This window comes from Meleagris gallopavo, chromosome 1 (assembly GCF_000146605.3).
Source record: "Meleagris gallopavo isolate NT-WF06-2002-E0010 breed Aviagen turkey brand Nicholas breeding stock chromosome 1, Turkey_5.1, whole genome shotgun sequence".
Classification (NCBI taxonomy): Eukaryota; Metazoa; Chordata; class Aves; order Galliformes; family Phasianidae; genus Meleagris; species Meleagris gallopavo.
Window position 1 is genome coordinate 133,656,417 of NC_015011.2, and position 12,629 is coordinate 133,669,045.

Genomic DNA, 12,629 nt, shown 5'->3' on the forward strand with positions numbered 1-12,629 from the left:
TATTTGCTGCTGTTCACTCTTACACTTCACAGTACTCTCTGACTTAGTTTTTTAGCTCATATACTGGTAACGCATAGGCTGATCAATTTATAATTATAAATGGTACAGAAATCTTTAAGTTGTTCCCTGCATACCATATTAGTTCCTAGATAAGCTGTTTGTATTTGTTAAAGTTGTTGCCAAGTTGTTTGGTTTTACATCCTAGAGCATTTGAAACTGAGCCATAGGATCTGTACTTGCCAATTCTAAATTTAAATGTAATTTATCACGTGTGTCATTCCAAGAGGAACACACCCTCAGGCATCCATTTGTGCAATGCACCTGGGAGCTTTGCTGCCGAGTAAGCTGTACGTGTGTGAATTTTGTGGCAATGGAAAAAGGAATAAAGGGACTTGGAACATAAGGGATAGAAGTCAATTGTGGGATCTCCATGTGGTTTTGTCAGCTTTCTGCTTTGGAAGCCTTGCAAGGACTAGTGGGATTTTGGTTTGTTTCAGTTAGTTTATTGGATTCCTGCATTTTTATTTCATTGGGAAGAAGAGGGAAAGGGTAGAACTCGACTTTTTTTAGCAGTTACAATGGAAACAAATGTCTGCCTGTTTTGTTCATCTGTGCCACCTTTAAGCTTTTAAGCAGCTTGGTGTGTTTAGCTGCAGTGCTGGATTCACTACACCTACCCAATAGCAACTGAACTCTCTCATTTGCATCCTCCGTTTGTACTAACAATGAGATGTAACTGGAGGGGAAGTCTTGCTCAGTCCTAGGTTCTGAACTCTGCAGGCCAATCTGTGCAGAGATCTTCAGAGGTATGTATTCAACTGTCCTTAATTCTCTTCTGAAAGTTTGGAGCAAAATAGGTGTCTTCTCTGCTTTCCCCATGGCATCTCTGTCCAGCTTCTGCGATGCCACAAGTGTTCTCCTGTAACAACAAAACTGCTGATGAGTCATGGCAAAAAACGGCAACCTTTTCCAACCTGTAGCCTCCCTCAGCTTCCGCCAACCCAGCACCTGGTCCATCAAGAGGCACAGCCCTTCTGAAAAAGGTCATGGTTTGCAATAATGAGACCTTACTATTTTTTTTTAGGAAGTATTCACCAAAACATGCTTTCTGACATTTGCATTGTAAAAAGTGTGCTGGGTAGAATAAGGTGAGATGGACACCTGTGATGCTCAGCTTTTTTGTTATAAGCCGTTGATAGACACATCTGTGACTGCAACCATACTATACTCATCTATACTCACATACACAAGATGCCAAATTTCAGATCAGTGGGTACAGTGTTCATTTCTTAATGAGAAAACACCTGCAGAAGCTTAAGGACGTTCACATTTTTATTTAGTGATTGGGATGCTTCCTCTTATTGGCTTGTATAGCTGCTTGACATCCGCAGTGTTTTCTCTTGTGCCTCTTAGAAGCAGTGAGATGCTCTGTGCTCTGCCATTTGTTGTTAGACAAACCCTATAGGCTTCATGTGATGTTGTAGGCTTTCTGTCAAGACGGTAGAAAAGAATCAAGTCTATGCTGCAGCATTAAAGGAACATTCTTCTCTCAAGGCAGTGCTGTGAAGCAGCGTAAAAATGATGCACCCCAAGTAATTCAACAAGTAAAGGCTGTTTTTTTCCTGGGTCTCGGTGTCTTCTATAACTAGTACCGTTCTTAAAGACGTGATCCCTATGCCAGAGTGAAACCCTTCCCTTTGGTAGTTACATTACATCTCTGATACATCTGGCCAGGGTTAGTGAATAGGTTCAAGTCTAAGCAGGAGCTGGAGCAGAAAACAGAACTGTTCAGAAGCCATGTCTGGTATCAACTGTACTTCTCTGGGGTACAGCTCTGTATCCTTGGAATAGGTGAAATTTGAATCCAGGGCATTTCCTACTGAGCGTACTGACTGGCAGACTCATAGGTCAGGCACCTACGGCATAGTCTTCTTTTACTCAAAATGCAGAGGGGCTGTTGGTGGCAGCTGTCTCAGCTCATGCTCTGTTGACTGGAAGTAGCACATTTAAAGGACATCACGTGCAGTTTACAAATTAAACGAAAGCTCAGTTCTTTGTTGTGTTTTCAATCTAGCCTTATTTCCATTAGCTAAGGGCTTTGTTCCAAATTTGGACTACGTTACGAGCAGTCGTAAAGTCCATGGGAGGCGAAAGGGCAGTACAACTGCCAGCCACTTCTAACAGGACGAGATAGATGGAAAACTAAGAATAGCTTTGCCCATTTCCAGAAAGGAACCTTTCATCTGATAAGGCCCCTCCTAGCCCTCCGCAGTGCCTCAGCAGGTGGTTTGCAAGTCTTTCCATGTGCTTTAAAATGACAATATTCTGTGGGAGTGCCAAAGGCGTGCCGCAGCAGGCTACAGGAAACATGTAACTGAGATATCAGACTGGAAGCTACTATGCCTCCAATGTTTTTTTGTAAGACGTGTTCGCCTGAATTTTCTGTTTCAGTGCTCCCTTTCAGACCACCATGGAATCATAGAATCAATTGCTCAGGTTGGAAAAGACCTTAAAGATCATCAAGTCCAACCACAACCTAACCATACTGCCCTAAACTCTAACAACCCTTCGCTAAATCGTGTCCCTGAGCATCACATCCAAACGGTTGCCCATGGCTGGCCATCTCTGGAGCTGGCTGCCCAGCCACGTTGCACAGCTCATGGCCCTCAGCCCCGTGCAGTGCCTCTGGGACATAAGGTATAACTGCCCTTTGCTCTGTGCTTTTTCCATTCAGAATTGTTCTTTCCTACCAAAGAAACACACTCATAGTGTCCTTAAAGCTCAGCACTTTTGTTACCTGTATCCTAATCTTTAAAACACAAGTTGCTGCTTCCTTCTGTTTTGCTTATTTCTTAGAATGTAGAGTGAGGATGGCAAAGCTTATCTTCCATCCAAGTGCTTGGAAGCTATGTTAAGCTTTCTTGTGTGAAGCACAGTAATATTTGTACTCATGTCAAATATCCTGTCTGTGATTAACTGCTTATCATTCTGGCAGGTAGCAGGATGCATCCCCTCACCGCTGCCCTTTTCCATCTGAATAGCAATCAGGATTGCTTCCCATAAAAGATCAAAGGAAAACAAAACTCTTTCTCCCGATATCCTCTATCAAAACTGCAGTAGAGCCAATTGCATTCAAGTCAAAGCTTTCTGCACCTCTGCTTGTATTTCAATCTGTAAAGTGCTAGTAATTTATGATTCTTTAGGTCAGCATGAACCTTGGAACCACAATTTAGGTTGGTCTCCATAGATCCTTGAAAGAAGATGCTGAGCCTACGTAGATGGATTTGTGGGCAGTATATGTTCAGAAGGCTGCAAAACTGCAGAGCCCTTTCTTATACTGCCTGGCAGCAGCACAGAAAAAAACTACAACAACAGAATGAGGTGTTGATTTTCCAAGCATCAACTTTGGAAGGAGTTGAGAGGACTTTGAGGAAGTTAAGAAAACTCAATTCTTACGAAGTGTGTTTTCTTCATATATGAACTTTCTGAGATTCGCAAGATGCCATTTAAATAAATCTTTCAAAATAGTTTCCTTTATGAGTGCAAATGTGGGCTGCATGTAAGTTCTGCCTAAGGAAAAAGTCATTCTTTGCCAGGCAGCAGCACGTGGGACTGAAGCTAACATTTTGCTCAGTGCTTGTCCAGGGGTGCAGTGAATTAACTAAACACTCCCACTGGAACAGCAAGAAAGTTGCTGACAAAATATTGCTATGCAGCATAATTAGAAATGTACATGTTACTTCAGGTGGGCTTTCTTGTCACCTAAACCATTATTCTTGTGATTCCTGATTAATGGGCACCTCTTTTATTGCAGGCTTTCAGCTTCTCGATCAGTCCCTGAAAGCGAGACTGACTGCAGCCTATCAGAAAAGTGCAGGAAAGTGTATTAATTTGCAAGTTATTAAATAAATAAACACCCTTGTGAAGCCATCTGTTTTTCTGGGTGTAGAGTTACTTGCACCGGCTAGGGCTCAGTATTTCCTGGCTTGCTTTGTGCTGTGTGGCAGAAACGATGTTTTTGCACTTCGCTTTGTAGACGCGCTCCTGCAGTTCCATTGAACAAAGCCTCTGCAAAGTCCCCAGCTTATGAAATATTTCCTCTCCATTGGGTCGCAGTCAGGGGATGGCATCTGCAGAGCCAGAAAAGGAAGCTCTTGCCTTATAGAGAGCACTCGTGGGGTGACACAATGGCTGATATAAAGTGTCAGAGGAGCTGAGCTGAAGGCAAAGGAACAAAGGAAGATCCAGATCCAGTGGCTGTGGAGAGCCAGAAGTGTCTTGAGGATGGATAAATTTAAGGCTGCGCTTGTACTGGCCGGGGTAGGGGATGCTCTTGGTTACAGAAATTTCTCCCGACAGGACAATGCTTTAGGTGCAAAAATCCAACAGGAGCTGAAGGAAATCGGAGGGCTGGAGAACCTGGTGCTCTCCCCAGACAAATGGCCAGTAAGTGACAACACGCTCATGCACATGGCTACAGCAGAGGCTGTCATCACAGGTAGGTAAGATGGACTTGGAACTGCAGTCTGGAAAGAAACAAAGCTGTAGAACTACTGCTTTTTCTTAAAATAAGCCCAATTTGGAAAAAAAGTGTGTCAGAAATGCTGTTGGTGTGAATGATGATGTTTAGTTCATCTCTGCCATGAGCATGGTCCTGTGGCCACCACTCCAGCTGAGGAGCTGTGATTTCTCTCATGTGGAGGGGCTCTCTCTGTGCTTCCCCTCATTTTATAAAGCTGGCTAAAGCTTAACGACTTGAAACGCTGCAAGTCAAGAGCAACAAAACAACTGTCAAGTAGATGATCTGTATGCTATATACAACAGGGATTGGTACAGCCACTAGAAAGAAACCTGTCTGAAATTCTTCCATAAAAGATCAGAGCTTTCATGAGTGCATTTCTAACATGTTTGTGCTTCTTGCTCCAGGCGGGGGTGGAGTACCCTTGATATCTTGTCCTGGCTAAAATGCAATGGCAGTAGAGGAGCAAGCTGCTTTGTAGAGAGAGCTCTGCACCTTTAATCCAAACAATATTCTAAAATATGATGATAATAAAGTATATCACAATGGTGAAAGTTATTAATATGTCTTCTAAAAGCACAGCAGTTTGAGAGAAAGCCTTTTTTTTATAAGGTAGTACTGTTTGTCAGACTAAGTGATATTTTTATCAACACCCTATCCACTGAACTAAGGCTTTCTGAGACCATCTGGGTTGTCACCAGAAATTCTTCAGAAGACAGCCGCCTTTCAGCAACATTTTGTCTCCTCCAAATGAAACAAATTTTTAAAACCGATTTCCCTTAACACGTGTAGCACTGGATAGCAGCAGAACCCAACAGTGAAGCTGAATATTGTTATAGTCAATGAATGCGTGTCTGCTTCGTTGCTTTATCTCTTTTTGCTTCTAATGCGCTCTAAATTTAGCGTGCAGAGATCAGTTGAAGAGTGTGGCGGACACTTCATGCCTGGCTGTTAGCAGGCCAATGGTTTAAGGGGTAGCTAATACACTAAAGATAAGGGCAAGATGTCAGCCAATCAAGAACAAAGATGACTAACATATTTCTGAATATAGGCTATGATTAAATACATATCATATGTTTCCTGATTGTTGAACTGTCCAAAACCATAACTTCTGAATAGTCAAGTTGGTTGGACTATGAGTATAGTAATAAATCTTGCATGCAGCAGGAGCACTGTCCTTTTTGAAGAAAGAAAGGTCTCACTAATTTTCATTCACCTATGCTTATCTCATGCTCTTATTTCTTTGTCCTGATCAGATGGGCTTTAAAAAGATGCTGCTGTGGGCTTGTGAGAAAACAAAAAGCAGGAGAAGGGAATTTTAGTAAGAAATCTTCATTTCAGGGCAACATTCATAAATGGGGGAAATCAAGTCCTTTCCTCTGCTTCCCAGAAGGGAGGCAGGGCTGCCCCTCCTGCAGACATCTTCTCCTTGCAGAGAGGATGGAGCAATCTGCTGGGGTGACTGGGCTCACTCTCTGTGGGAGCAGAAGGCCCCATCCAACCTGGCCTTGAACGTCTCTGGTGATGGGGCACCCATGGCTTCTCTGGGCAGCTGTGCCAGCGCTTTGCTGCTCTCTGAATAAAGCATTTTCTGCCAACATCTAACCTAAATCTCCCCTTTTAGTTTAAAGCCATGGAATGTTCCCACTTAAAGAAAGAGCCTGTCCCATCGGCCTGCTGGCTGAGGCCCCACATTTAGGCCCCATGGTGGGCTCAGGACCCTGGCTCTGGGGACAGGGTTCCTGGAGGAGGTGCTGGGTGATAAATCCTGCTCTTGGCTCAGGTCCTCATAAACTGATATCTGATTCCTAAATCTGGAAATAGTTGGCAGTTTGAAAGCATCCTGCTCCTCCAGGACTGTATGTGAGATGGCCAGTGTAATTGATAGGGCTTTTTTCTTATAAAAGGAAGGGAAATTTCATTTTACTCTGCATCTTTTTTATTTGTCTGCCTGCAAAAATGTCACTTTAGAGAATTTGTGGCTGATGGGGTTCAAAATTTATTCCCAAATTTAAATGCTTCTGTAGATTTAAGAAATCACCAATATTTGATGAAATGAAGACATTTTTAAAAGTTCCCCTGGTGTCATTTCACAGAATCACAGAATGGCCTGGGTTGGAAGGAACCTCAAAGATCACGAATCTCCAACCCCCCCACCACAGGCAAAGCCACCAACCTCCACATTTAATACTAGATCAGGCTGCCCAGGGCCCCATCCAATCTGGCCTTGAACACCTCCAGGGACAGGGCAGTTTGATTTGGGGGATCGTTTGATCCACAGTCAAACCACATGTCAGAGAGGTCATTGAGTACACAGAAAACTTATAGCTCACTGGCAGCCTCCTATGTTCTCACTAGCTATGAACTTGTAGGATTCAGTGAAGGTTCTTCCTCGGTGCAAACCAGGGCATCAGCAGTGCAAAGCAGCAGTTAGACTGTAGAAACACTGTGGGTTCAGTGCAGCAGAGATTCCTTGGGCAAGACTTTAAGGCTGCAGATAAGCATGGAGGTGGGCCGAGATGGGTGGAATTGGCACCAAGGCAGTGGGTGCACGCAGCGAGGCTTGGGCAGCACTGCACACCCGAGGCAAGAGAAAGCCCCCCAGCAGCTGCTGCAGGGAGAAGAACGCCTCAGTCTGTTCAGTTCTAGGAATTAGAAGTGAAAACAAAAGTGGGAAAAGTAAAGAACAGAGAAACAGGAGTGTTTTCTCTCCAGCCTGCTCTCATGGTTTGCAAAATTGTTCATAGTAGCACCGGCACTGTGCCTCCGTGTACTGAAAACAGAAGTAGGAACGTATATTAACGGCATCACTAGCCTTCTGTGTTTGTTGTCAGTGGTCTCTTGTTATTCTGCATTCACATGACAGCCTTTGCTCCTGTTCTGAGCAGATTACTGGTGTTTGGAGGACTTGTACCGGGAGCTAGTGAAGCGCTACGTGGATGCTGTGGACAAACTCTCAGGGAGGCGGCCAGACCCTGCAACCATCGAGGGCTGCCGGGAGCTGAAGCCAGATAATTACCTTCTGGCATGGCACACTCCATTCAATGAAAAGGGTAACGTACTGCTTTAGAGTCATAGACACTGGCTTGGGTAACACCTGCCTTCAAGATTTGGGGCTACGGGGAAATTGCTTTGTTTTTCTCCCTGACATCAAAAGTTACTACCTCTGAAATATTTCCATGCTTGCCTGGGGATGGCAAGAGGTCTGCCAGGAATTCCTGCTCTAGGGCACTGTGTCCTCTCGTAAATGCACCCTTCCCCATTTAACATCTATTTAAAGAGACTTTGTCCTTGGCTCCGTGCCTCTGAGTCCAGATCTTTGTCCTTGAGTTTAATGGTTATTTTAAGAAATATTTTCTTCCTTTTTTTTTAATTAATTTAAATGTTTGTAGATGCAAATCTTTTCAGTCATACATTACTTTTCTTCAGGACGATGCAATGCAAGGAACTACAGCTGTTTAACTGATAATCCCAAATATTCCCAGCACCGTCTCCCTTCCCAAGACCCTTACTTTCTCTTTACAATCATTTCATTTTATGATGAATAGAATTTCTACTTCCTGCTAATTAGCACACATGCAGATGTGTACACTCATAGACCTGAGTAGTGCCAGTAATCATGAATGACTGCAGCAGCAATGGCTGCCCATACAGGTGTTGCACCGTGTCAGTGTGATGCAGTACTGCTGTGGTATGTACAGACACTGCTCAACAGAATTGTATGTTGATGCAACACTGTGACAAAAACACGGTGGCACCATGCCACAGCTATTTCTAGATCTCTGGGGGCAGTTTTATTTGACACAAAAAAGGTCTCACTGAGCCCCTGTCACTACCATAGTCGTTGGGTCAGGAAGGCTCCCCTCTGCTTTACTCTGCCCACCAGCCATACGCTGGGCAGATCTGAGATAGTGCCCCTTTGGCAGTCGTCCTGTGCTTTCTGACTGACAGTGAGTAAAACTCAGTCAAAATAGCAGTGGGAGCTGCTGCTGGCCCTGAGCAGTTCTTGACACCTCCAGCAGCAGGACGCAGCTGTTCCCCAGCCTGCTGCTGTTTTGCTTTTCAGCCTTCTTCCTCCACAGCTTTACATGGCAGAAGATTTGCTCTTGGGATGCTCTGGGCTAGAATTATCTAAAATGAATTCCTTCAGATCCAGCATCTATAATGCACTGTCTCCATCTCATCCCACAAATACCACTCTGAACATCTCATAGATTATTTACTTTCACTTTGAATTTCCACAAAATTCAAGGCAAGAAAAATCTTCATTGCTCAATGTCAGGTGATATCTTGAATGATCTGGTACCAAAATGCTCTCTTCTGGTAGTCATTTTATGTCATCCCACTTCTTTCAAAGTTCATGTGCTAGCCTTCATGGAACAGTCAAACTGGAGCTTAGATAATTTCAAACTGCTCATGTAAAGGTCTTCTGCTCAGCTTTGTGTGTGTATAGTCAGCACATCAACCTCTTACGTCAAACTGCCCTATGTATCTCTTTCCCATCTACTGCCACATTCATTGGCATGCTCACTGAAGAGGTACTCAAATTATGTTAAAGGGTGATGGAATTCCTATGGTCATCAAGAGAACTGCCCAAGTCTATCCAACAGCTTCTGTTTGAAGAGCTTATATCCATATTATGGCATTGATAAGGACTGATAAGGAAAAAGTTTAAGATAAATGCAGAAAGTTGGGGAACAAAAATGAAGAGAAGGATAAGCTGCAGATGGACATAAAGGAAAAGGAGTTGAGTTCTGAGTTTTCATGAAGAACAAACCATAGTCACAAAGGATGCGTCCTCTTCAGAGTAGCCATTAATCTGATCTTCATTATTCTACATATGTAGAGTGAGGAAAAACCCCCTGAGGTCTTCCATCCTAACAAAAAATAATGCACTGCATGAATGAAGATGATATAGTAAGCTCCTGCAGAGAGAGAATTGTAGAGAAAACTTACTTTTCATAAATCTGTTAGAAAGCCCATGAAATAGTCAAGAAACCAGAGGTCAAAGATGTCTGAAGATGACTGATGCATGAAGTCTGTTTGGATTTCCAATGTATTCAACAGCTTTTGTAGCTACTAATATCTGAGGTAGATCAGTAAAATTATAAATAGAATGGAGAACATTTATATGGGTAGAGAAAACTCACCGTCTCCTCCAGAGCAGAACTAAGCATTTCAGATGAAACCAACCAGTTATGAATTCCAACTAAATAAAAGGGAGAACTTAAATGTAGCAACTAATTAAGTTGCACAACTCTTTTCAATGGGAATGTGCAGGTGATAACATTCCAATGCGTTCAAAAAAATAGCTTGGCAAATTCACTCAGAGAAAATCCTTCAAGGGCTCTAAACAGAGTAATGAAGCAGCAGCTGACTCCTGAACCAGGGAACCAAATTGCCAGCAGTTTAGTTAGTACAAAGGGACCTCGCTGTTATAGTTTTCTTTTACTCTTTCTTATTGTCATTTCTGTCATAATTGTTATTCTTACTCTCTATTGCCCAATGTCAGAGTGGATCTAACCTTGTTAGATTACTTCACCTGGGTGCCCACTCAGGAGAGTTGCTGCCTGGGAAGAAAACAAGCCCCTTCTAGAGAATGATTCAGATCCTAGTTGGTCTGTATTACATCTGGAGATGCCAATGGGTGTCTTGAGTTAATGTTTTAGTTTGGATTGGGCAGGTAACTTTATGCTCCCTCTACTATCATTCACACTTTGATTATGCTCATGATCTTAGAGCACACAAGCAGCAGTCATTTGGGTTGAGAATGAAAGGAAAGCGGTTCTCTAGCACTGGCCTTGGCTCCTTGGCATCTGCTGTTTCACTGTGGCTTATGGATTGCTCCTCTTGTGCCATTATACTTGCTAACAGAGACAATGTTTTTCCTTGCTGCCTGTCTGGGAAAGACAGGAAGAATGTGCTTCTAATGTAGGTCCCACACATGCTAAAATTAGGTGGCATAAATATTTCCCCTTATCTATCAGGGGCCAAGTAGGGAAACACTAATTGCTCTCAGCAATACCCAAGATTCTGGGAAGTGTGAGTGAGTGAAGGCAGTGCTGAAAACATGCTAAGTACTTTGAAAAATCAAACCCTATCCATCTTGAAATGAGTGCCTGCAATGAGAAAATGCTTTTTTGGGCACTGGCTCACCAGCTGTGAAGAGCAGATAATCACCTCACTGGTATCTTGTGAAGATAAGCTCATTAAAACTTCAGTAGGATCCCGATACTGCTGTGATAAGTACTGGAGAGAAAATAATCAGTAAATTTAGCTCTGCATTCAGTAAACTGTTTAAAAGATGAACACCTGGAATCATATACTCAGTATTGAGGATTAAAAGACCGGATTATCAACACATAATCTCTGCACTGCATGAGGCAGACATTCCCCACAAAAAGCTCAGTAAATTCAGGCAGCATCATGATGAGTATGTGCAAAAGCACTGACATCAGTTTGCACAGGAAACCTCAGTTCTGAATTCTAACTTTTAAGGATTTGGCTCTGTACTCTGTTTTTGAGACACATTATTTTATCAAGAAATAGAAGCTATTTTGTAAACTACCTGTGGGGCTCTCCAGAAGGAACCGCATAATGAAACTGTAAGATTAGCTGTGACAGTCATATAAAGAGTTTTAGTAATGTACTCTCAGCATGATAACTACTAAAATAAGGGCATATTAAAAGTGTACCTGTTTGGCAGAGTGCTGTTTTGCACTGCTGGCATCTGGAGCAAGAAAAGAGAGGTGTCAGCCAATGATCAGTGAAAGTGACATGAGAGTTGGAATCAAACACTGGTAACAAGAGAGCATGCTGCTCTTTGATACCTGCTTGCTCTTTGTAACACTCAAGAATACTGGAATATACTCGTAGAATATACTGGAATCTACTAGTATTAGAATAAATTGGCAAAATTACATGCATGAAACTTTCAAAACATTCAAACTTGTTCCTTTCAAAATATGTAACTTTGCTTGCATGCTGTTTTCCTGCTTTCTGGAGAGCTCCTACAGAGGTGCTGAATTAATAGAATGCACTTGTTTCTGACACAATCGACATATTTATGCATCAACAATCTCTTTTTAAGTGCTTAGCATTGTTGTTTTACTTTAGGTTCTGGCTTTGGAGCATCTACAAAAGCAATGTGCTTAGGGATGCGTTACTGGAAGCCAGAGAGGCTGGAGTCACTTATTGAAGTGAGCATTGAGTGTGGACGAATGACTCACAACCACCCTACAGGTAATATCTGCAAATGTATTTTTTCTATGAAGTGCCCACAGCTGAGAGAACTAACCCAGCTCCTGTGAAACCACTCGGTTAAGCAGCTTTTGGTTTGCAGACTCCAAGGCCTAGGTTTGAATTTTGCTCAGGCAGTATATGTATGTATACAAGCTTATATATGGGCTTGTGTATTATACAAACAGCAGTCTCAAGCATAGGAGTGCTCCTTCCTAAAATTCCAATAACTAAACACACCCTGTCTCATCCAAAGCATATTCATGCCACTTGCCCTGATCAAATCTCAGGATTTGTGTACATCTAGATGACTCACTGTTACAGGGTGAGCTTATGGTTCAGAGGATAACATTTTTCTGTTGATAGGTCTTGTCACATCCAATCGCTGCAGGTAAGAGTAGAAAGCCAAAAAAATTCTAATTCCATACATTTAGGACACAATCTGAATTATTAGCTAAACAAAACATAAATAATTAGATTTAATGTTGCTCTGAATATCTAAGACTGTCAATCTGATAGTTTCATGCTGCTTAAGCATGTATTCATTCAATCTGCTTTAAAGAGCAATAAATAAAATTATAATGAAGAATGACGAGTTCAACATGCTCAGTGCTCTGAAGCAGTCAGAAAAGCCATCAGGATGGCATAAAATTAAAGGAAAAGTATTGAAAGCAAAGTAGAGAATATTTTTGAGGCAACACACAACATCTATGGCTCTTTAGCAACAAGTCTGCTTGTAGGTCTGAGTATCCCACTTCAAAAAAGGACTTAATTTGAGCCAGGAAATGGCAGCAAGGAGTATCAAATACCTTCTGCACGAGGAGAAATTAAGTCCAGAAGGATTTTTCTGCTGAAAAGGAGACAAGTGGCA

General features: G+C 42.4%; 1 protein-coding gene across 1 annotated transcript in view; it reads left to right on the plus strand.

Moving 5' to 3' along the window:
• The first annotated feature begins 3,996 nt into the window (after positions 1-3,996).
• ADPRHL1 (ADP-ribosylhydrolase like 1) overlaps positions 3,997-12,629 on the plus strand; it is a 19,618-nt gene continuing 10,985 nt past the window's right edge. The window contains exons 1-3 of the mRNA XM_003203192.4: positions 3,997-4,498; positions 7,408-7,572; positions 11,636-11,761. Of these exons, the coding sequence (XP_003203240.1) occupies positions 4,285-4,498; positions 7,408-7,572; positions 11,636-11,761 (505 nt within the window). The 5' untranslated portion in view covers positions 3,997-4,284. The remainder of the gene's footprint in view (positions 4,499-7,407; positions 7,573-11,635; positions 11,762-12,629) is intronic.